At 35.3% G+C, this 25922-nt stretch overlaps 2 protein-coding genes across 3 annotated transcripts; both read right to left on the minus strand.

Annotated features, from left to right (window-relative positions):
* Nucleotides 1-364: 364 nt before the first annotated feature.
* On the minus strand, nt 365-5118 carry LOC123558279 (uncharacterized). The gene is made up of 7 exons (XM_053543134.1): nt 4914-5118; nt 3426-3531; nt 2746-2913; nt 1988-2183; nt 1467-1538; nt 1122-1208; nt 365-913 (listed from the first exon to the last, which is right to left on the minus strand). The coding sequence occupies exons 1-7, from the start codon at nt 4984-4986 to the stop codon at nt 455-457; spliced, it is 1161 nt and encodes a 386-aa protein (XP_053399109.1). The 5' UTR covers nt 4987-5118; the 3' UTR covers nt 365-454.
* A 6609-nt stretch (nt 5119-11727) lies between these two features.
* LOC128556960 (uncharacterized) lies at nt 11728-22981 on the minus strand. 2 transcript variants are annotated; one of them, XM_053543136.1, is made up of 8 exons: nt 22920-22981; nt 22639-22743; nt 21689-21797; nt 20331-20633; nt 15202-15394; nt 14726-14797; nt 14197-14283; nt 11728-13827 (listed from the first exon to the last, which is right to left on the minus strand). In XM_053543136.1, the coding sequence occupies exons 2-8, from the start codon at nt 22739-22741 to the stop codon at nt 13417-13419; spliced, it is 1278 nt and encodes a 425-aa protein (XP_053399111.1). In that variant the 5' UTR covers nt 22742-22743; nt 22920-22981; the 3' UTR covers nt 11728-13416. The 2 variants fall into 2 exon arrangements, with proteins under 2 accessions (XP_053399111.1, XP_053399110.1); XM_053543135.1 differs by having other exon boundaries at nt 15202-15418.
* Nucleotides 22982-25922: the final 2941 nt, after the last annotated feature.

A 25922-nucleotide genomic window follows, 5' to 3' on the forward strand; every position in this document is an offset into this window, starting at 1 on the left:
TCACAAATAAATTATACGTGATTTTTGAAGATATGAAATACTAACTTTCCGATCGTTTTTTTTTTTTTGCAGATGTCCAAGTACCCCCCCCCCCCCCCCCCCACACACACACACCGTTTAAAGTTTTCATACCAAAACAGACTTACAAAGTTTTCGAAGAGCTGCGACGAATTGCTGGACTTATTATCAAAGTACATTACAAAGAAATGAATTGACTTTAAAACATTCTGTTCACGTAGCAAGTTTGTGTTGTAGGTATATATTTCGTTTGTTGTTTTCCGTTTATCTAAAGAACTAGGAACAGGAACAAAAACATATTTTCACCAAGTTGAAAGAACGCAAAGCAAGTATGTGAAAACCTATGTTAGAGACAAAATACTTTATTTTATAATGCATTTGATATCTCATATCAGACTTTGTGGAAAAAATAAAATGTTTATCTATGTCATGTCAGTTATTCTTTTTCTGGTTCCCTGCTTTGATTAACACTTCCTTGTGCAATACCTTTACTAAGTATGGGTCCATCTTGGTAAAGGAACAATGCTGGCCAGACGATATAATCAAGATATTGGCCTCGAACAGTGTATTCCTTATATAAATCTTTATCGAAACGTTCTCCTTCTTCCTTCAAACTTTTTTTTGGCTCAGCCTCGTCTTTAAGCAACTCTTGCTCGTCTTTCTCTTTTTCTTCGTCGTTATTATCAACTGCTTTTTCGGCCAAAGATTGACTTATGTTGCTATGTTCTTGATTCTTTAGACGAGCACTCCAACCAGGATATAACGGAACAACTGGAGGGTCAGTGGTTACCATCAATAAACACAGTTCAATGCACTTTGTTCTGTAATGTTTAACCTCTATTAATTCTGCTACTTTGTTTTCTTGGAATCTGTATAATGTTTCCTTTTCGAATTCCTAAAATTGAAATATAAGACCATAACACAAAATAAGAACAAATGACTTTATTCAGGAACTGTTAAGCAAAACAGTTGTTAAACTCTAAGTCAATAATGGAACCAATGAAACTCTTTTACTAATAAATTATTTGGTTTTCAGAAATGTTAGAATGTAGAATAAAAGTATTGAAATACAGTTGACTTTATGCTTTACATTAAATATTTACATTTGCAACTTCGGGAACTTTGTTTCTTATATTAGTCTTACGGCTGTCTTTAAGCCATTTTGATGTCTGTTGAGCACCAGGAAGGTTCTAAAATTCAAAAATCAAATCATATATAAAACATAAAGATAAACAAAAGACTTGCATGCAGAATGAAACAACACGAGCTGGGTAATATTTCACATTAAATGTAAATGTAAATGTCTCTGCCTGCATGCCAAGACATCCGTTAACTGACACACATCTTTAAAGTTCTGACACCGTTAAATGAATATCAGTATTTTATGTACATTGGGATAAAACTTATCGAAATACAATATATCACATCAAAAATATTATGAGTATTACCATGTCAAGAAACCAACTAGTAACAATGTTCCATGGCACAGCTACTTTTTCCTCGCAAAATTCATAAGCTTGCTATAAAATTGAAAACAAAGCATGTATGTAATTGCACAATCTACTACTTTATTGCTTTCCACAGGAAAGCATTAACAAAAATATTAACTGCTTATTGTGTGAAAACTAAAGATCTTAAACTTCAGTTTGCAGTTAAAGGGAGACTACTTTCGAAGATTTTTTAGACTAAATTATTCATGTCAATTTTGACAAATTTCATATCCATTTTTGTGCAACGCAGTAGCTTTTATTATTTTGATACTTCATACCGTAGACATTGCGTCTCTTTTTACGACAAAATATATTCCTTGATAATTCCCTCATCCGGATTTATATCACAAAACCAACATTTTAAAAACAATCTATAAATATCCAAATTCATAAATACTATTTTTCGATTTGCATAAAATACTTTGTAAATTGTAAGTAAATATCGTTAAATGTCGATTGTTTTTACTAAACAAGCTTACCATAACAGTATCTAGAAGAATTTTAATAGCAGATTTGTCACCAACTGGTCCCTCTAGAACAGCAAAGGCGCTTGTCCATTCGTTGTCGTACAATTCACTGAACATCTCTGCAAGTTTCGTAGGTCGACATTGATCGTTCAGGTCCACGATGTTAGGATTGTTGTCTCGCAGTCGCACAGAAATTACCTCACTTAGTCTGAAACATGCAGCGGTTGGTTATTTAGGCAAAAGGAATGAAAAAAGCAGAAAAATACTGACCCAATTATGCAATATTAATGACATGAATGCCATTTTTATCACGTGTAAAATTTCATACTGGATGTAAGCCTAAACGTAGTTTCTTTTCTGGTGATATCATACAGTCTCAGTAAAGTGTAAAATACATTTCTTCTAGTATATGAATTGTGTACTGTCATCTGTCTTGGCACTAATAGCGTCAAAGAACTTTAATAATTTATATCTTTTATGTTCGGTGATGGCGAAAGCTCTTAGTCAGTTTAAGTCGCTCTCGAGTCCGTGTGCTTGGAGAGTCAGTGATGGTAGTAAGCATTGATTGAAGTTCGAATGACATTCTTCCCTGTCGATCGGCCTATACCTTAACCACCAGACTGCGGTATGTGACGAAAAAGGCTGAACAATCGATATACATCTTACAGTCCTAGTGGAGGATAAATCAACTGTGGTACGAAACACATGAATACTGCATGAATTCATCAGCTACCGTTACTTTACGTTAAACTAATAATGAATAAACAAACCTCCTCAGTGCATCTTGTTTCTCATCTTCAATAGTACCTTTCTCTTTTTTCAGTTTCTCCTTTTCCTTTTTAAGATGTTCAATTTCCTTTTCCTTTTTAGCTATTTTTTCAGAATGTCTAAATTCTATACGTTTTTCTAAAAACTTCGGATATCTGCCTACTATGAACCTGTAATAGATTGTAATGCAGCAAATATTTCTTGGTTTTAAAATATGACGTGTATGTTGGTGTACAACTGATAGCAAGTGCTCGAGATAATTTTATTTGTTTACAAGAGAGTTACGATGGTTCTAGATTGATCATCGCGGCAAACAAGCATTCTTGAGCAGAAATAATACAAGGACGTTTCAGTGAGTTCCTAATTATTTTTATCATTTGTAGAGTAACATTATGTTTTTTCCGTAAAATGCTTCTTTAAATTGAAAATTATACTATAAGGCACAAAGAACAACTATCAAAAATTTTGATTTTTATCGTATTTTACATAAACAATATGTAATTAATACGCTAACCATTGTCATTAACGGCATGAGAGATATATGGTATGTGGAAGTCAGACGGGTTTTGCCGGCATTTGTAAAATCCCCGGAAACGCCAGTCCAACGTGCAAGATATTCATATTATTTAGATAAAAGAAACAAATTGAAAGTACTGTTTATAGAAATATTAAAAGTATATACCAATATACGTATAACTCTAGTCGAAAGATATTGCTGGTGCCCCAGTCAAAGAACCTCAACGGTGTATAAGTACACATTTGTATAAAGTGGTATACCAGATTAAATGCTGAAAAAAAGCAAGATTATTTCAAAGCAAATTATATGAGCTTTGAACAGTTAATATATATTTTGTCAATGATTTTTGTCTGTTTGTTACTGAAAATCTTTCCCCGCTGCTGCTAATTCTATCACAGTTGAAAAGTGCGTGAAAATTCTGTCAAAACAAATGCCCAATAGAAATAAAACGTAGTAATGTGCAACTTAAAGCGCCCTTAATCTCGAGAGAACGTGTTACAATCCACAGATTAATATATATACTGGACAAAACAGCTTATCCGCCTCTTGTTATTCTGCTAATATTTCATTCTTTAATTAGAAATCTACGTACTCCTATAACAAACAATGTTGATAATATTTCTATTTTCAACAAATCAAACTATGACAACATATCATTTTACTAGCTTTACAACTTCAATCCATGTTAAATACACTATTAATTAATCTAAAAATTACAAACTAGCAAAAAACGATAAAAGGGGAGAAAACGACAAGAAATAACGTCGTTTCCATGCCCTTACGATATTTAATCAATTTCTAGTGAAACAAAAAGTATCAGTCAAACGTGCATGCACTCTGCACTTTTACATACGATCGGATATTTATTAGGCAAAACAAAAAAAAATGTAGTTCTTAAAGTAAAGTTTTCATGTTTTTTTTATGTAGAACATATTTTGCAGAACAAATATTTTACATCGTGATTGTATTAATCATAATCTCGGAAACTTTGCCAAAAATAAGACGAAAAAGGAGAGGTGAGTGTGTGTGTTTGTGTGGCGGGGGGGGGGGGGGGGGGGGGGGGGGGTGAATGCGAAATGACCATTTTTGAAATCGTCAATGGATACGAAATAAGAAAAATGGGAACGTGTTGATTGGGGGTCGAGTTGACTAAATCGTTTATGACGTTTTACAAGCTATTTTCACAGGAGCAACGGATTATACTGCCTAACAATACAGCTCAGAGCACTTGTACACCCCTTTAAATAAGAAAATGTTATCTATTCCATTCGGAAACCTTTGGAATTATTTATACACCAATCAAAACTACAGTTTTAATCAGCTGTTAAATGACATGCACCCCAGATATAAATAGGAAGTGGAAAAAAATACAATTCTGTATTCCTCTCGTTTTCTAAAACCACAAATTTAAAGTTTATTTTTGAGATGTGGCAGCAAAATGAACATTATTATATATTTGCTTGAAATCTAATTAAAAACAAATTACGCCTTCAGTATTTTTATAGCAAATGAAGGGTTAGCTGTTTTGTAAATACGAATATACCTTAAACTAAATAATTTAACAATATCTTTTGATGTACATGACCGGTCTAATTTAACCCACACTTATACGCATTAGTCTATACATGAGTGATAAAGATAATCTTTACTTACATCTTTCATTTCTGGGCTTTAACCCGCCATAACCTCCAAGCATATCAATCATGGTGGCGCTTTTGGGATCCATAATTAACAAGGTATTCAATTCGCCCTTCACTCCGTTTGATTTGAAAACGAAAGAGGAAGTAAATTGACTTTTTAAGGTACATGTAGCTACATGTAATAAATTTACAATTTATACGTTTAAAGTTTTTTAAGGTTAACAAATCACTTGCATTCACCCCATTGTCTTTTGTTGATTTAACTATATTTTATTGCTTATATATACATGCAAGTAGACAATAAAATTACAACAATACAAATGTAAATGGGTTGGGCAACAAGTTCTATCAACACTACATTAAGCCCTTCCCAGGTTTTTTGTTATATTAGAAGATGTAAAAAATAGGGACCAAAAGAAGAATTTTCGGTTTGAATATTCACAGGACGCAGAAATTATAAAGCGTAAACAAGTGCTAAATGTCTTAATACATACAATGTAAGTGTTAACCATAGCTTTACACTTTATAATCGTATTAGGCCTAAAAAATTCTTTGTTTCCGGTAACATGCTCAAAAAAATTAGGGTAGGTAGGTCGGATTTTTTTTTTATTTATTTTTTTTTTTTTTTATTTTTTTTTTTTGGATTTTTTTGTTAAAAAGTTTAAAATATTCTCCAAGGCCATAAAATCATTTACAAATTTTTTTTTACGCCTAAGTAATCTTGATCAGTTTTTCCTTAAGTGGTCTAACTCAGCTGTGCCATGACTATGAGACTTGGTGTTAATATTTAACTAATGGTTGTCTAGAGAAAATAGGCATTTGGTGATTTATATCAAGTTTTATTTAATTTGAATGAGCACTTTACAAAGAGCTGAAAACGACAATTATTCACGGTGAAGGACAGACGGACGACGGATACCGTATGCCTTGTGGGTCTTCGACACCCGGGGAATAAAAGATCTGCTGGTGATTCAATAATAAGGAGATGACCATTATACAGTAAGTGGAGCTTGGGCTGCCAGATTTTCCTCAGACTCGTTCCCCCTTTATTTACGTACATAAAAAAACTTGTTGAAAACATCTGTTAACATAAAAATATACAGTTGCGAGAAGCATTTGTGTGCGTTTTTGCCAACCATAATTTTACTTCTTCTGTTAACAGTATCATATACAAATAAACATGAATAAATGAATGAAAGGCATATGTGAAACAACACAGGTTATGCACAATAAGAAGTTATTACGGTGTAGACGGTTAGGCACAAAGGTAAAATTTTGCCATGTCATTTCTTAAATTTAGTTGTAATAGGCAATATAGTTACTGCACGAGAAGCGCATGTGGATATCCTTGCTGTAATATTCTTTTCCATTGAAAATTATGACTTTCATTTTGTATGCGCAGCAAAAGGAAATGCGTCAAAGTTACGACAACGCTGCTAAATGATAACGGGCCGTTGTTTTGACGACGTCCGCGTATAGTCAGGGAGAGCGCTCCTGAGATTACGTCACAGATGTTCCGTCTGGTACACAGAATAGCCGGGAAGCTAATTTTGATGTTTGATGCAACACAATGTGTGCAATTTTTAATATAACCTTGTTTACAAATGGAAAAGAGATACAATGTATAGTGTAAATATTAGAAATGAATTTTTTTTTTCGGAGCTTACGCGAAATGAACGAGTAGGGTCGGCAAATTAAACATTACCGCTAGCTGTAATACTGAAATATTTATTGAGAGTATTTAAAGCGAGCAAATTGTCCTATGAGATATTAGAATATATTTCCAGAATTTTTTTTTATAAATGAGACAAGACTACTAATATATAAAATTATTAAGTTTAATGGTGGAGTATTTATTTACTGACAGCCTCGCCCCTAATTTTCTAATAGTCATCGCTTTAATATATATATAGGAATAGTTTGATGGCTCCAGGTTTCCTATGAAATGCGATTGTGATTTCAGATTTGTGTAAACATTTCACACTGGGCGGCAAAACTACGGAGGCCGAGCGTAAGAAGAGGCAAATATATTCGATCATTTTGGAATATTTATTCGTTTAGAATCTTTCAATATTCAAAATTGCGATATGCAAGACCATTTCTTAGGGTGGTCAAAGTTAACTGTGGCATGCTTATGAGACCTGGTATTAATATAAACCGATGATACGTTATTCGTTGTTGTCTTGAGACAACCCCCTACTTTTGTTTGAAGTACATAATACATGTACGTAGTCGCATACATATAAATTTACGCCGAAAAGGTCTATAAAGCGTAAACAAGTGCTAATAGACCTTTTCGGCGTAAATGTATATGTATACAACTACGTACATGTATTATGTACTTCGGTCAGAAGTTGGGGGTTTTCTCAAGACAACAACGAATAAAATAGTTATCATCAGTTAATATTAATACTAAATCTCAAAGTAATGGCACAGATTAAATTGACCACCCTTAGAAACAATCTTGCTTATCGCCATATTAAATACTAATATTGAAAACGTATTAAATATTGCTAAATGATCGAATATATCTGCATTTACTTCCGCCCGAACTCTGGATGTGAAATTTTATTAAAATTTGTAGTCACAACCACATTTCAAAGGTGACTTGGAGCAATCGAACTATTCATATCTTTATTAAAAAGCGTTGATCATTAGCAAATCAGGGACGAACCTGTCAGAAATTGACCCAGAATAGTAAATAAATATTGTATTCCGGCTCCAGCACTAAACTTATTATATACAAAATGTACTAGTCGTTTGGTCATAGTTATAAAGAAAATAAATTTCACGAAGTTTATTCCAAACTATCATAAGACATATTGCTAGCTTCGCTCTCAGTAAACATTACAGTATTTGACATATTCTACTGCCCCTCTCTTCCCCCCCCCCCCCCCCCCACCCCACCACCACCCAAGCCAAGACAAGTTTGAAATACAAAAGTTATAATCTGGCTTCCATTAAAGGATATCCTAGAATATTTAACGAAAAATACGTTCACTTCGCTCGTAATAACTTCAAGTATCTATTCCGTTCCATATCCTACATATTCAGTATAAACGACAGACAACACTTTTGTAATCAGCTTTACTTCCAGCAAGAATATCTTACAACCTTCATCTTACAACCTTCAATTAAGTCCTTCTCGTGCAGTAATTATGTTTCCCATTCAAACTATACATATGTATCTAATTCGGCAAGTTATTTTTTTTGTGCCTGACCGTTTACACAGTAATACACAATAATTAGGAGCCTCCGTGAATGAGTGGTTAAAGGCGCTGACTTCAAATCACTTGCCTCTCAACGATTTGGGTTCGAGCCTCATTCGGGGCGTTGACTTGTTCATGTTAGGAAGTCATCCAGCTGGCTTATGGGAGGTCAGTGGTTCTACCTGGGTGCCTGCTCGTGATGAAATAATGCACGGAGGGGCACCTGGGGTCTTCCTCCACCATCAAAGCTAAAACGTCAACATATGACTTATAATTGTGTCGGTGCGACGATAAGCCCAACAAAAACAAAAACGAAATCTTTAAAGTATTGCTATTCAAAATACGTGCTGTACAGTGTTTTGAGAAAATCTCTCAAAATTGTTCAAAATACTTCCATTTACGCCTTTAATGTCTTAATATATGCAATGTAATGAATCGATCTACAGTTAACAATTGCACCAACATAATTTTACACTTGATAATTATACTATACTATTGACTATATGTGTTTAAATGGCAACAAGATATGTTTAACATTTCCACATGATTGATTGCCCTGGTATAGGTCGACCACGTTTTCTGAGCCGTGACTAATTTATGCAGGACAGTTGATTCGCCAAAAAAGGGTAGGAACATACTTGTAATACATAATAAAGCGGTGTAAGTTTTCGATGAATGGCCCAAAGGATATGGCGTTGGCTTAACAAACTTGCTTTTCGAGGTTCGAGCCTTGGTAAGTTCACATTTTTAAAAATGAATTTAATCGTTTGTTTCAATAAATATTGCACGAGAAAATTTGTAAGAACTTGACGTTTAAGATGGCGCATGTGAAAGACCTTATTACGGAGGGTTCGCAAACAGCTTCATCTTCAGATTTGTCTAGGTGTATTGACCATGTACTGTCAGTTAAGCAGAAATACTTGGAGTTAGATATTGCTATAGACGATCTGCCAGCAGCTTAACTCGGATTCCGATACATCATCTGACTCAGAGACTGACACAGCTGAAGGGTCGTCAACAGACACAACAAGTGAAGTTGAAATTATGTGACATGAATTAAATTGAAATAAAAGTAGCAAAATATATTAGAAATATAGAAACAATGAAAAGAAATAAGTCAAACATTATTATTAAAATATATAAAATGGTTTTTAAAAACAGTCTTCAAAGATTTTTGACTAAAATAAAATAAAAACTAGAGCTGCTTTTGAGAAAAGCGCATGTCTCCCACAACCATGCACCAATGACTTAGAGTGCGGATACTGGCATCTGTGTATGCACCAATGACTTAGAGTGCTGGTACTGGCATGCGATTTTCGGTAATTCAAGGGCCATAATTCCGAAGTGCCTGGGCAGGTTTGCCTAGTTATCGAACTTGGCCGAAGACTTATTGGCAAACACATTTTGTTCAAGTTTCGTGAAGATCGGATGAGAAATGTTCGACTTAGAGCGCGGACAAGATTTGTGACAGGCAGACAGACAGACAGACAGACACACACACACACACACACACACATACACGGACAGGAGTAAATCAATATGTCAGTGGTGTGGGAGACATAATAATGTATACTAGAGAAAAAATAAGGCCGCAATCTGGGCTTGAACTCGCACTTCACGGTTTGTAACCTTTACGCTCTACCAATTGCGCCAGCGATATAATCAAGTTCATTTTAAACAAAACATATATATCAACTTACTCCATAGAGATTTTTCAGCCAGGTATGGACCGAATATCGATATAACCCAATTGAAAAAGTGAAAAGTGTATTATTCCGTCACGGCTCAAAACACGTGGTCGAACTATAGTCATTCAATATTTACTTTTGTGTAAAGTAAATGGATTTTACATTCACATTTACATTCTTTTTTCCTTTTGTGACAATAGTACACACTTCATAAGACAACCAGGGGATGAATACCATTCCGATGCTCTACCGACTGAGCTACCCGGCCACCTACGCACTTCCTCCACGTTTTAATAATATTCAAGTCTAATACCGTAAAATACTCCACCGCTATATGAAATTCGTCCTCGAATTTCTAATGGGACAGAGAACAAGGGGAACATGATCTCGGAGTAAATGAAGTCACGGTTATGTTCACAGGGAGAGGAAAATGTGCAGCCACACCCGGACTCGAACCCGGGGCTTGGGAATACCGATGATCTACCGACAGAGCTACTCGGCCACCTATACATGTTCTTTCCGTTGCTTTACCGTTATATATTTCCCCACCATTTCGAATTTAGTCCTCGAATTTCAGCGAGTACTTTATTTTCAAGCAATTACAGGCGTCGGAGACTAACCAGTGTAATGCTGTCACGGTCCCACGTTGGACGCCAAATGTCTCAGGGTGATAAAATATGCAACCAGACGGGACCTCAGAATACCGTTCCGATGCTCTACCAACTGAGCTACCCGGTCACCTTTACATTTTCTCCCCGTTTTAGTATTCAAGTTCTATATCATAACATAAAAAGCGCCGACATGAGACTGCATGAGCTCAGCGATTATTTTTCCTTTGTCAGCATTACCCCAGTATGGAAATTTGCTTCTCTCTCTCTCTCTCTCTCTCTCTCTCTCTCTCTCTCTCTCTCTCTCTCAGAGTTAGCTCTTGACATATATAAACGATACCATTCAGAGTCATTGGTATATAAACGATACCATTCAGTTTCATTGATGTGGTTCAACAGTTTTGATGATCATTCTTTTGCCACATGAAAACTGTAATTTTGGCAGTACAGAATATGTTACTGAATATATTAAATAAATAATTTTGTTATAGGTTTTATAAGAACTAAAGATATTTTACAAAGACATGCCTTAATATCTAATGTAAAATTTCGGATCAGTTGCTACGGAATGTTTCTGTTAAACTTGACTCTTTTCTATAAGATGATATTTGGCATTGAATGACACCAGACTCTGGCTGGTCGAGTCTATTCATGAGACATAATGAAGTATGCATCACCCCTCGCGTCCCTGAGAAATATTGTTTAAATCTAGTTCACAGTGTACGACCAAACCTAAAGCAGACATTCCCCAATCAACAAAAACTACGTTATGTTTTACTTACCAATCATGAGAGGTCGTTTTCATTTCTTGTTTTTCATTAACCTTTCCATCAACAAGGAATTAAGATGGTCGTTACTTTAAATAGTTTGCGGTTGATGAGAAAGCATCAAAGAAACATTTTTGTATTAATCTTTAATGCTTCCCACCAAGCTTCGTAGGCTTCTTCACAATCAAGTGTATAAGGTCGTTGACCCGCGATACCAAACATGGAATGTAGAATTATTTCATTTGAGAAAGCTACCCGTCTGAATTACGGATCAGGTGCCGTCCGTGCCCAAATACTAATAGGTATTGAAGTTTTCTTTGTTTACCTTTAAAAATCTGTTATGTCACCATATAACCTATATCATATTATAGCAAATTTATATAACTATGACTCTAAATACCTTCAAAGGTGCTAACAGACACAGCAACTCAGGACGCGAAATTCATCCTCGACCAGTACAGAAACAGAGCGATCTGGCCAGAGGGATAGGGTGATAGAGAGCTGTTATGCTCATGGTGAGGATTGAGGACGACATATCAAGAATAACTGAAGATGCAATGTTGTCGTTGTATTTATTTCGGATGTTATATTCTTACTATGACACCGGCACATGTTTATTATGCGGATTATATAAAGGTTATTCTACACAAAAAGATAGGTCACTACAAGAACAACCAGAACAGAGATACACACGTATCTGTCTAACCTTTTAATAGACAGCATACATTACACATGATTTGAAAGTAATTAGATATAAGTTTGAAAATAAGTGAAATCCTTCGTCCAGATGCAGTATTCTAATACATTATTGTAATCTCATATTTTCCGTTCCTCCGAGTTGACGCCATCCGGCTATGGTCGTCGGCGATCTCTATCGCCCGGAGCGTGACGACTGCGTTCCTCTGCGGCAATTTCGTGACATCATTTTAAGACAGCATAGCATAAAACTTGATCTTATTCGGTATAACATAACAAGAATACTCGGGTCCAGATGCAGTTTTCTGACCGGGTAGTCACATAAAAATGCAGTATGGAGATCAGCTCTGCATCGCTTGGAATAACATTTTTAGTCTGGCTGGCAGTATGTGATAAACTAGGAGCTCCTTCAAGACCCCTCATAAAAGGTAAGTCTTGTATTGCACCGCAAGAGAGACACGTTGCAAAACGAACTATAAATTAATGTAAGTACGGTTGCCAGAGAGAACATTTCTCTTTCTCAAGAAGATTTTTTGACAGTGCTTTCATATACAAAAAATGCATAAGACCGCGATATTCTATTGTCATTCTAATATTTTTATCGTGGGGGTGGGGGGACGGGTGGATACTCCCTCCCACACTTCCCTTTTTGCGCCGAGGTGAATTCATTCGCCATTCAAATTCCCAAATAACCACAAAACTATGCGCATTTTCATTTGCCTTGCTCGCAACGGTCCTAACTGCCAAAGCCCTAAACTAGCATATGGACATCAATGCCATATATCATATATCATTTGTTAAATACAAGTTTTACCGTTGAAGTTCGTTCAATGTATCACAGGACACGTATCAGATTATAATAACAAAATAAAACTAGTTCGTTGACATATTGAAGTTTCACAGGACATGTATCAGATTGTAATAACAAAATAAAACTAGTTCGTTGACATATTGAAGTTTCCTGCAAACAACTTGTCTGTAAAAAACAAAGAAAATATCAAACAGGGAATGCCATGTTCCAAAAACGCAGCCTCCCCAACACGAAACCCACAACCCCGGGAGAGCAAAATAAAATACTTATTTTTTTTTGCATTGTCACACATTAGAATGAAATCTATCACACACTATAATAAAACTTTGAACGAAACATTCTGTAGCAGAATAGCATCACTGTAAATTTCCTATATACACAATATATACACAGATTCAATATTTGCTGTTCTGACTCTTTAAGTTTTATACGCCAATGGCTGATAAAATGTATTCCGTTGTCCAATAAAAATGCCTTGTCACAACAAACACGCTACCATTTACGTCGTTCCACTGATTTCTTTATAGTGCTGTCTTGTAATATCTCGTTTATAAGCTATGGAGTATTGAGAATGGAAAATTTCTAGCGCACGTAAATGTTCGACGACCATTTTTTTGTGTTCATGTCAACATACAAACACTGTAAACATTATAAATTTCGGTACTGATACAAAAATGAGACAAAAAGAAGTGGTGATAATATCAGTTTTGTCTAAATTCTCGTTTCTTTCACTATGCTTATATATTCTCCATGCTATCCCTGTATTTTTCTGAGCTTCCTTGTGCAATGCCTTTGCTCAGCATGGGACCGTCCTCATGAAGGAACAAAGCTGGCCAGACAACATAGTCAAGATATTGTCCCCGAGTGGTGTACTCTTTGAACAAATCTTTATCGAACAATTCTCTTTCTCTCTTACTCCCCCTAGCCAGAGTTTCATCTCGGCTTAACTGTTGTACATTTCTGTCTTTTTCATGCTTTTTTATTTCAGTTGTCCATCCCGGACACTTAAGAACAACTGGAGGGTCGGTGGTTACCATAAGCAAACACAGTTCAATGCACTTTGTAATGTAACATTTCATGTCCTGTCCTGATAGTGCCTTTGCTACGTCAGTTTCTTTGTATGTAGTCAATAGCATCGCTTCATACTCCTAAAAGAAAAATGTTTTGTTATGCAACAAAAACACACAAAAAACTACATTGATTTTGTATGATTATACTTACCCCTAAAATGAAAACAGCTTGTTTAACAATGAAAAGTTACAGCAATTTGTATATTATAACAAAATCAAATGTCACATATAATCAGAAGTTGTTTTAACGCACGTTTTCAATTTATCAACTAAAATGAATTGTCAAATAATAATTAAAAACATTTATATAAACAAACCATCAAGAAATTACATCCTCTTATTTTGAATAACCTTAAGCCATACATAACTAGAAATAATGTATGCTGTTAACTATTAAGTAATGTCAGACGAGTTTGGCGCAAAGAAAGTGTTTGTTTTAATGTTTACCTTTTCAACTTCAGGAATTTTGTTTTTTATGTTAGCCTTTCGACTATCCTTTAGCCATTTCGATGCTTGTTGAGCCCCCGGGATGTTCTGAAATGAAATAACAATGTACACTTACTATATACTTTCAAGAAAAGGGCACACATGTGATGTTATGTCAAGCATTCAAATTTCCTAGTTGCAATAAATGGAACACGCAATATATTTGTCTGAAAAATGTTGACAATTCAAACATTTTATATGCCAAATAATTTTATTTATATTCATGCAAGGAGTTTCCTTAAAAACAGAAAAATAGTTCTGGCATGTATAACTCAAGATATCATCAAAATTCAAATTCTTAATCAGCTCTTGCAGAATTGTAATTCACATTTGGTGGTTCATGCATGACTGACTAAAGGTCTGTTTTTCATGTTTCATAAAAAAGGCACAGAAGTACTTACTATAAAATGATATGCCCTTTTCTCCACAATAACACTATTTTGTCTTAATACCAGTAAGCAAAATTTCTTAACAAAGATATTCTTATTACCATGTCCAGAAACCATTCCGTCAGTACCTCCCATGGCTCTGCTACTCTTTCCCCGCAAACTCCATACGCTTTCTGCAGGAAAGAAACATAGTGACATCCGTATCTACATGTATTCTTTAATAAAACTTTCTATTGTGATTATAATCATTAACTGAAAAAAGTAATAAATACATTACTCCGTTTGTGTTATACGTTTTTTTTTCAGGAGTATTACATATTTGTTTCCTCCTACAGTTATTTATCCAGACAATAGAAAGTTTTATGTAGGTGTTACCTAAATAATAGAAGTATGTCCTGAATCACTGCTATAATATCTGTAATCTATAATATGTGATACCTCATATTTCCATTTTTAGATTATTCAAGTAAACCACTCTACATCGAAGAAACTGAAACTAATAGATACAGCAAATATGTGAACATCTACGGTAAAAAATGTTATGTCACGCATTGATGTACTAACTAACTTAACTTACAGTAACAATGTTCAGAAGAATAACAATGGCATATTCTTCTCCAAGACCTTCAAGAGCAGTAAACGCGCTTGTCCATTCGTTGTCGTACAACTCACTGAACATCTCTGCAAGTTTCGTAGGTCGGCATTGATCGTTCAAATCCACAATGTTAGGATTGTTGTCTCGCAGCCGCACAGATACAAGCTCACTTAGCCTTATAACAAAAACGTTCAACAGACTCTCATCAAAGCAAAGGTGTAAGAAATATAGGAAGATACAACACACCCTATTACCTAATGTTCTCCACGCCGAGGGATGCGGCTACCACAGAGGTCAGAAATCAGTAAAGTCGAGTAGTGGTGTTAGGTTTTTGAGCTGTACTTCTTCACTTCGACTTTCCATGAAGCTATTCTGGTGCAGGCATACGTGTAAATGCCTTAGCATATTATATAATTAATCCTGGTCGCCAACTTTGCGAAATGAAGTATTCAACTGTTTAAATTTGACGTTTATTAAAATTGATGCGAAAATCATATTCAACGGCCAAATTCAAAGTGTTTACAAAACAATCTGATAGGATTTACCTAACACGTCGAACGATCAATGTGGGGATAATCCTGGCAAGTTTCAAGTTTGTCCGTACGTCTACACCAACGTTCCGGCCTTTTAAAGGGACCCGGGTATGGTCACGTATGATAAACTTTACCGCAGAGGGCATTTTTAAATGATACCTATCCCGCCGAGGAGCCAAAATATAGGATACCGTTTACGGCAGAGGGAAATTTTGCTGTAAAACGTCGATTCTGGCTGTTTCGCTTTTCAGACATGGAAGGTTATGGAATATTTTGCATTTATTATACTTATGTTTAATAATGGGCGATTTTCAATGGCGAACAAAGCTGTAACACAGTGTTTATCAGTCTAGATTGTATTTCTTTTTATCTCCGACATTGCATACAATCTGCTACATGTATAGAGTTTGCTACTGTAAGTCTTCATTTCTGTTTAAAAGATGAAATATACAGAACTAATGATATCCTTAGTCTGGGGTGATATCGGTTCTTGCGTTCTTGCTGTATTTAAAAAATGAAATGATTTTTTCGGTGTTCATGCGAAATGAACGACAGAATAGGATCGGCAAATCCATGAATGTTTACTTTGCCGATCCTATTCTGTCGTTCATTTCGCTTGAACACCGAAAACAATAGTTTCATTTCTTATATTTACATTATATTTCCTTTCCATCTGTAAACAATATAATATTATTAATTGCACATAGTTTGTGGCATTTAACATTAAAATCAGCTTCCCGGCCATTCTGTGCACTAGACGGAGCAACTGCGACGTCATCTAAGGAAAGTTCTCCCTGACTATACGCGGACGTCGTCAAAACAGCGGCCGGTTATCACTAAGCAGCGATGACTAACTTTCGCGCCTTTCTTTTTGCTGTTCATACGAAATGAACGTCATAATTTCTAATGGAAAAGAATGGGGCGAATGTAGATATTCAGTGTTGATTTTACAGTTAATATTAAATATTAAATTTTATTGCATCATAAAGCTTTCATATAAATACACTTCAGTTCATATATGATTGGTTAACACAGTTTGTCGAGTAGTATATTTAAGCCTATATATTTGAAATATATGAGAATTGTTTTTAAAAAATCATGGCTAAGACACTGATTTTGCAGCTTACGCTAGAGTGATTGACCATTTAGTTACAGGGAACTGGAATAAGATGAAAACATTTGGAATGCTGGATAAAGGACAAAAACATATACTGACGGGATTCCAAACGAAGGTTAAATCAAGTTCATTTCTAACGACCAGCCTGTGGGTATTTATCGAAGTTACAGGGCAAAATATCAAAATTGAATACACCTTTAAAGTTCATTTCATATAGCAACTCGGTAATATCATTTTAGCAGGTGCTTTAGTTATTTCGATTTCATTCTGGTTGATCTCTCTCTTGACATGACAATTAACTATATGGTCAATCACTCCAGTGTTAACTTCAAAATCATTGTTACAGCATTCTGAAAATGAATAAAAGATAAATTGTTTAGAACATATCTGTAAACGATTTATGATTAACAGCTTTATTTAGAACCGATCGCATGACTTATTCCACTGACAACAAATATATTTAAATTCTCTAACCTTACTTACTATTTTACTATCAATAGCCTCTTAGTACGAAAGCTTTATAATGCAAAACAATTAATGTTAATCGTAGATTCAACACTTAATCCAGCAAGAACGCAAGTACCAGGACTTAAGATTAAGCTGGCAGCAAATATTTGTATATTATGATAAAAAATGAAACAAAAATGAATTTACAAAACGAAGACTTTTAATGGCAAAACAATTCTATACATGTATCAGATGGGATAGAAATACAATCTAGACTGATTAACACTGTGTTACAGCGATGTTCCCCATTGAAAATCGCCCATTATCAAACATAAGTATAAACAACGCATACTGCAAATAATTCCCTGACCTCCCAGGTCTAGAAAGCGAAACAAACAGCAAGAACATACGTTGTAACAGCAAATTTCCCTCTGTCGTAAATGGTATCCTATATTTTGACTCCTCGGCGGGTTGGGTATCATTTAAAAATGCCCTCTGCGGTAAAGTTTATCATACGTGACCATACCCATAAAAGGTCAATACGTCGGTGTAGACGTTCGGACAGACTTGAAGCTTGCCAGGATTATTGATCGTTTGACGTGTGAGGTAAACCCGATCAAATTGTTTTGTATACATTCGAATTTGGCCGTTGAATATGATTTTCGGATCAATTTTAATAAACGTCAAGTTTAAACAGTTGAATACTGCTTTATTTCGCAAAGTTGGCGACCAGGATTAATTATATAATATGTTTAGGCATTTACACGTATTCCTGCTGATGGAAAGTCAAAAAGAAAAAAATACAGCTTAAAATCTAAAACCACTACTCGCCGTTATTGATTTCTGATCTCTATGGTAGCCGCATCCCTCGGCGTGGAGGACATCAGGTAATAGGGTGTGATACAAACATAATAGGGAACGACAACAAAACAGTTTTTAGATATCAAAACATTATTGCTATATTTATTAAGAACTCTTAAAACTTTGCAACCGGGTAAAGATTGTAAACTGCCTTAATTATAATGCTTTATATTTAATGACCGGTATTTACGTTTTCCCCCGCTGTGTAATGGTCAAGAACAATGCAAAATACTTTTGCCATGGTGGCCAATGTTTGATTCCCGACTCAGGCGTGTTTTTCTTCTTCTTGATTTGGCTTTTTTATAAGACAATTTAGAAACAAAAACTCATGTTCTAATGTTCATATTATGACCAAACTTCATTCTTGAAGAAAGATTATTTTATGCCAAAATCTGGAGGTCAGTGCCTTTAAATTCACTGACTGAGATTCAATTGTCCCTCACCGTTGTGGTTTCGAAACCTAGCTTGGGTGTAGAATGCTTTCATCTGAAGAAGTCATGCAGCTAGCGGACGGAAGGCCGGTGGTTCTAAAATGTTTATATGCCTTTACTAATGCATGGAGCGGTACCCAAAATATTCCTTCATCAGTTGCAATATGACTTATAAGTGTGTCGGTGTGACCCGGCAAAATAAAACAATGTCACACATCCTACATCCTAATGCAATAAAAACCTCACGGTTGTGAGTTGTCTTTCGACGGACTGTATAGTATGACTGGATCAAAACAGCTACACAAATACAATATAAGAGTAGTACCATCTGATTAGAATCCCAATCTTCTCGTACACGAAAATCTGACTGTGGTCAATTATACACTGCTTACGCACTGTATCGGATTTCCGAAAAAGGTATTAATAGTTCAGCAAATGAAATGCTTGCTACAAAATTAACGTAGGCTCAGCCGTCAAAATAGCGCTGCAATTTGTGCTTTGAGTACTATCAAAACTATTTTGGAAAAAGTTAAAATAAAATAAGTACTGATCCCTAATGATAATGTGATTCCCGCCCGAAACGCGAGAACGAGTCCATTTTATGAAAACTAATAGAATAACAATTTATAATGCTTGCACATTACTTGACAAGTAAAAGGTAAAGGTAAAGGTCTTGTTTATTACAGTGTCACCCCTATTGAAAGGATAGCCAATTTGGCTTATGAGACACCTTTTTTGTGTGTCCAATTACCTCCCAACTCCTACCATTATGCCAGGCGCCAGGCGGATAGAAATCGGTAACCATTCATTTAACTAGTTCGCTGCTCAGAACGAGTCCCATGACAAACATCCCGCAGACGAACACTCCTCATGGGGCTCGAACCTTCGAACTCCCGATCCCGAGAGGAAGCCTTAACCACTAGGCCAATATTAGTATTTGTTTCTTTTTAACTATCCTGTAAGTATACTGTATTATAGCTCAGTCTGATAAAATGCAGATAAAAATTGGATATAGGCAAATCGTTTTGTGAGTTCGAATCCTCATGAGGATTTTTTTCAGATTTTTTTCCCAATTCGTTTTCATTTTTGTTTCCATATTTTCGTTTTTTTCATTGATGGTTTGTATTTGCATATATGCCTTTATATATCAAAATATTATGTTCAATATTCGCTTAAGTGCAAATATGATGCTAAAGCTTTCTCGTCTGCAAGAAATTAAATGTCGATGCTGAGTTTCGAACCCACACGGCAAAAGATCTGTTTAACATTGACAATATGCTTTACCTGAGAGCTAATTTGTAATTGGTACTAAAACTAGAAATATTCAGATTTTAACATGTTAGAAAAATGTTGAATACTATATGTTCCATTTTAATCTATTTATAGAAATGTTTGTAAACATGAAGTTATCGTATTGCATAGTAAAACCTAAATTTCATGAAATAATGAACGGAAAAGATTATGTCGCAATATTGAGGTCGTCACAAGAATTATAAACGTGTGTTAATCACGCATAAAAAAATTGGGATCCTAGGCTCATGAGGCTGAATATAAAATTTTTTGACTTCTACTTTCACTTTCAAAAACCTGAAAATAAGGCCTTGATTGGTAAGTGGAAAGGTCTCGAGAAGGTGACCTCCGACGAATCACTGTCAGATCCTCATGCGTAGCGTTATTGTGGAGATTATTTTAATCAGACTGAGAGTAGTAAGAGCTAAATACCTTCTCAATGCATCTTCTTTCTCATTTTCCAATGCGTTCTTCTCTTTAGTCAAACTCTGCAGACGTCCATACAGGGAGTCCTTTTCTTTCTTAATTGAATTATTTTTTTGCAGTTCAATGTTTAAAGTCGATTGCAAATGACTTATATTTTCCTCTTGGGTTTTAATTTTATCGTGCAGACTTCCCAAATCATTATTTGCTTTTTGCTTCAACTCAAATTTCTCATTCTTCAAACGTTCTACTTCCTCTTCTACCCAACGCTCATAATTTGCTAAAAATAATGGGTATCTCCCTGCTATTGCCCTGAAATTATAATTTAAAGGTCATTGAAATATGCATTTTGCATTAACAGGGTTTTGTTTTATTTTGTAAAAATATCCATAGTTTAAAAAGAGGCAATTTCTTTTCCTTAAGATCGCATGATCTGAGAGATACGTGTTAAAATATAACGTTGACGAAATTGTTGAACATTTCAAAGAGTTTAGTGAAACAAAGAGGTACATTTTAGAAATGAAAGATTTTTTTCGGTGTTCATGCGAAATGAACGACAGAATAGGATCGGCAAATCCATGAATCGCGCTAGCGATTCATGTTTAATTTGCCGATCCTATTCTGACGTTCATTTCGCATGAACACCGAAAAAATAGTTTCATTGCTTATACAATGTATTTACATTATATTGCCTTTCCATTTGTAAACATGATACTATTATTAATTGCACATATTTTGTGGCATTTAACATTAAAATCAGCTTCCCGGCCATTCTGTTCACTAGACGGAACAACTGCAACGTCATCTAAGGAACGTTCTCCCTGACTATACGCGGACGTCGTCAAAACAGCAGTCGGTTATCACTAAGCAGCGATGACGTACCTTTCGCGCCTTTCCTTTTGATGTTCATACGAAATGAACGTCATAATTTTCAATGGAAAAGAATGGGGCGAATGTAAATATTTTGACGTACTGTGAAAATGTCATTAGTCATCAATTTTTGACAGAAGAATCCTTTAGATCCAAAGTTCATTACATTATACCATACAAACGTGCGTGCTCCATGAAGTCTTGAAACAAAATGCAAATGTCAACCAATACTTTTTAGTTTTACTGTAACATAACTGCATTTTAAAATACCTTTTCTATATATTCGGTATAAAATATAACAAGTCATTCAAAACGTTGACATACACATTTACAAAATATATATATCGTCATTTTGCAAGTACAAAACCAGTTTGCCCTTTAAATTATAAGTAAAATACGTCGTATTTTTCTTGTAATAATATCATAAAATACGTCGTATTTTTCTTGTAATTATAATGTTTGTATGTATGTGAAATGCTGCTTTAAGTGATACATACCGATATACACATAACATCAGTTCTAACGCACCACTGACAAACCAATCTAAGCAAACCAGTACACATGCACACGGCTTTATACAGAAACACACACGTGAAACATGCCTTTCTGAAAAGAAGATCATAAATTAAAAATGAATAACATACACAGAAACATCTCTAAACTGAATTTTATATATAGCATTTCGGTCCTGATAGTGCCTAGATCTGTAGTATATCGTATTGCTGGATTCTTATTCCAATAGTACGTATTTGAAAAAGTTTAAGAAGTTGACAAGAGAAGTTTTGGGTTAGTGTGTTAGTGACCCTAATGCTTGTGTATATATTACCATTTTAGAAAATAGTTAGTTACGAAGCAGCTGTTCCTTCCATCATATTTCGTTTTACACAGGCTCGTTGGATAATAGCATGATTTACATTTTAGAACCACATGTGACATTACAGATTTTTAATAAAAATCAATACACTTTAAAGCGAATTGCTTTATCTCAATGAACAGGTTTAAACTTAATTTGTAAGGGTGACTGCGTTCTTTGAATGTTGGACTTTTGTCATTGATTTTTACATAACTTATGAGGTGTGTTAAGAACATTATGTTCCTCTTGTTTACCCATTAAAATAATGTTAAAACCATACTTCTGTAATGTTTTTGTTAACTATTGGTCTACACTAGATACATTTGTACCAAGCCTAATGAAAAGTTTATATCTGTGTAGTCAATGACAAAATGCTATTTGTTAAATATCTTGTTGCATTATCTTTCAGAAGCAAGAGATTGAAAACAAGATTTAAAGGGAAATAATTTAACATGAAAAAAGAAGAGGCTATGATTATCAAATGTCTTATCAGTTAAGTTTTATATAAGCTTATTTTCAGAAATCGAAATATTATCTTAACTCTAATTAAATTAATCTTTAAAATAATTACCTAATAATCAAATATTTACTCACTTTTGGAACTGGAAGTCCTGTCGTTAGCATCGTCATTATCTTCAATATCAATTAAATGATATTTAGTATTCGCCATTTGTCCTCTTCCACTCAAGATTTTCATACCTATATTTGAAAACGAAAGAGGAAGAAAATAAAACTTGTTATCAAGATTACATCATGAATTTTTATCCACACCAAAAACAAAATTATCAGTTATTTTATTGAACACAATTAAAATGTATAATACTCATCATGAATAAAATTCCTATATTGATAAATTTAAATCGTTAAAGACTCACAAAATAAACATAAACAAACATTATACGGAGTAACTGCCGACAAATTGTTAGACTATATAAAGTTTACCTAGCTGTGTTGATTATTAACTTCCTCTTTGTGTATATACACACTCGATATACCATTAATTACGGTGTTCCGTTGGGGCCATCGCAGTTTCGCGTTGTCGTCCTAAGGGCGAAATCGCGAAAACACGATATTTTTGCGGGAAAACGCGATACTTTGATGCGAAAACACGAAGCAAAAAAATATCGCGTTTTCGCGCTATTAATATCGTGTTTTCGCGTTTTCGCCCTCGATCTGCCATTTTCTTTTCGTGTTTTCGCCTTCATGGTAAGTAGGGCGAAAACGCGAAAACACGATATTGACAGCGCGAAAACGCGATATTTTTTGCATCGTGTTTTCGCGATCTTGTATCGTGTTTTCGCGTTTTCGCCCCTCAACTGCAAAGGCAAAACCGCGAAAACACGATGTTTTAATATCGTACTTTCGCCTTCCTGATGGACTTGCGCAAACGCTTGTGGCCCCAACGGAACACCGTAGTTTCTTGATTTATTTGTTGGAGATTGGTGGCGTACCTTTCATTGTACATAATTGTTGATTGCTCGGCAAAGATTTTGGTTGTTTAACTATGGTTTTGTTTTGAAGTTGATACTTTGGTTGTTGGCGGTTGAAATTGTTAGTTCTCTTGTGAATTTCAAGTTTATAATTTGGTTAATTGTTTGAATTAGTGTGTTGATGGGTTCTTTTGAGTTTTAGAGGTGTATAAATTGATTTTCTGCAGTTTGGTGGTGTATTGTTTCGAATATATATTTTGCTCTGAGTTTTGCAGATTAATTGTTCGGTTTTGAATGATTGTTGGTTGAAGCTTGTTCTGGCCCAGCATAAGTATTGAAGTACTTGCGTTATTTTGTATATCATATATACCTGCGTATATGTGATAAAGCTTGACGAAAAGCGGTGCAAATTTAGTTATGTTTGTGGACAGAATGTTTGTGGTGTGTGTTTGATTTAGGTGTAAATAGTACGTCACCATGCTAAAGTATATATATTGTATATATAGTGAAAAATATACAAAAAACTACAAAAAGTACACACACAAGATAAATAAGAAAACAATAGAAGTGTTAGTTTCCAAAGTAAAGATTAACCATAGTCAGGCGGTGCACACTTCCTCCCTAACCATTGGTAACGCCTCGCACCGACCACCATCAAATCCTGACACAGTAACCGTTTTACCGAGTTGTCGCTATTTCAATTTGGACAGTCGTTGACCATGTAGCAAAAATGGTTGGAAACAGAAGAAATTCGGTCATATATAAAAGTCCGCAGTAAACTCTGTTGTTCTTTGAAAGAGCTTTTTTGCCGAAATAACCCTTGATTATGGGTCTAGTAAGGTGTCTTATGAGACGGTTCACAGGTGGAAAAGGAAATTTGATTGTGGTGTAGAGTCTGTTAAAAATGCTCAACAATCAGGTCAAAGACAGCAAGGTGTGACCAAAATGTTGAAAAAACAAGAGCTGTCTCCATAGGATGACACATGCCCCCGATGGCACTTAGAATGAATAGTTATGGCCGATGTTAGAGTTTAGGACCTTTGACCTACGGACCTGGGTCTTGCGCGCGACACGTCGTCTTACTGTGCCACACATTCATGCGTAGTTATTTTAAAATCCATGCATGAATGACAAAGATATGGACCGGACACGCCCATCATTGCACTATTATGAAATATGACCTTTAACGTCTAAGTGTGACCTTGCCTTTTGAGCTACGGACCTGGGTCTTGCGCGCGACACGTCGTCTTACTGTGGTACACATTCATGCCCAATAATTTTAAAATCCATGCATGAATGACAAAGATATGGACCGGACACGCCCATCAATGCACTATCATGAAATATGACCTTTAACGTCTAAGTGTGACCTTGACCTTTGAGCTACAGACCTGGGTCTTGCGCGCGACACGTCGTCTTACTGTGCCACACATTTATGCGTAGTTACTTGAAAATCCATCAATGGATGACAAAGATATGGACCGGACACGCCCATCAATGCACTATCATGAAATATGACTTAATCTTGATCTAAGTGTGACATTGACCTTTGAGCTACGGACCTGGGTCTTGCGCGCGACACGTCGTCTTACTGTGGTACACATTCATGCCAAGTTATTTGAAAATCCATCCATGGATGACAAAGATATGGACCAGACACGAAAATTGCGGACAGACCGACAGACCGACAGACGGACAGACGGTTCAAAAACTATATGCCTCCCTTCGGGGGCATGAAAATAAAGAAGTACCACAAGAAACGTCGCGAAGTCACAGATTTTAAACATGTTCGGCTGTTGCATGACAATGCTCCAAAAGTTCACCTCTAGTACACTAACACAGTTTTTGAAGTCGGAGACAGTTACTGTGCTACCACATCCACCTTATTCCCAAGATCTGGCGCCATGCGACTTCTTTCTATTTCCAAAACTGAAAAACTTTCTGATCGTAGATATCGATCGCGACCAGCTCTCGGTTCTGCTGTCCATCAGTACCTCCGTAGTATACCAAAACCAGCCTATACGTTTTCCTGAAATGGATCCATAGACTAAAATTATGCATTTCTCACCACTGGGAATATTTTGAGAGTATGAAATAACAATATGCACGTTTCGATTTTCAAGTTTTCAAAGTTTCAGACCAAAATATACAATACTTTTCGAACACTCCTCGTATGTTAAGTGTTTTATTTTTCAAGGATTTAATTTTTCATTTTATTAGGTGGGTGTAGAAAAGAAAGTGTTATCTACAAATATTGTAAGTGGGCAGATAGCAGCGTTTTGCTTATGATATATTGCTAGTAGTACGCTCCTAGAGAACGTGGTCGAATACAGTCATCTATCTGTCTCATATTACATGCAAATATGCAATCTGACTTTCAGTTTCCCTAATATCGAATGTCATTAACGGATAAAGAATATTTGCCTTTACATGTTATACTTCTTATGA

Source organism: Mercenaria mercenaria, chromosome 5 (genome assembly GCF_021730395.1).
Source record: "Mercenaria mercenaria strain notata chromosome 5, MADL_Memer_1, whole genome shotgun sequence".
In the NCBI taxonomy this organism is placed as follows: Eukaryota; Metazoa; Mollusca; class Bivalvia; order Venerida; family Veneridae; genus Mercenaria; species Mercenaria mercenaria.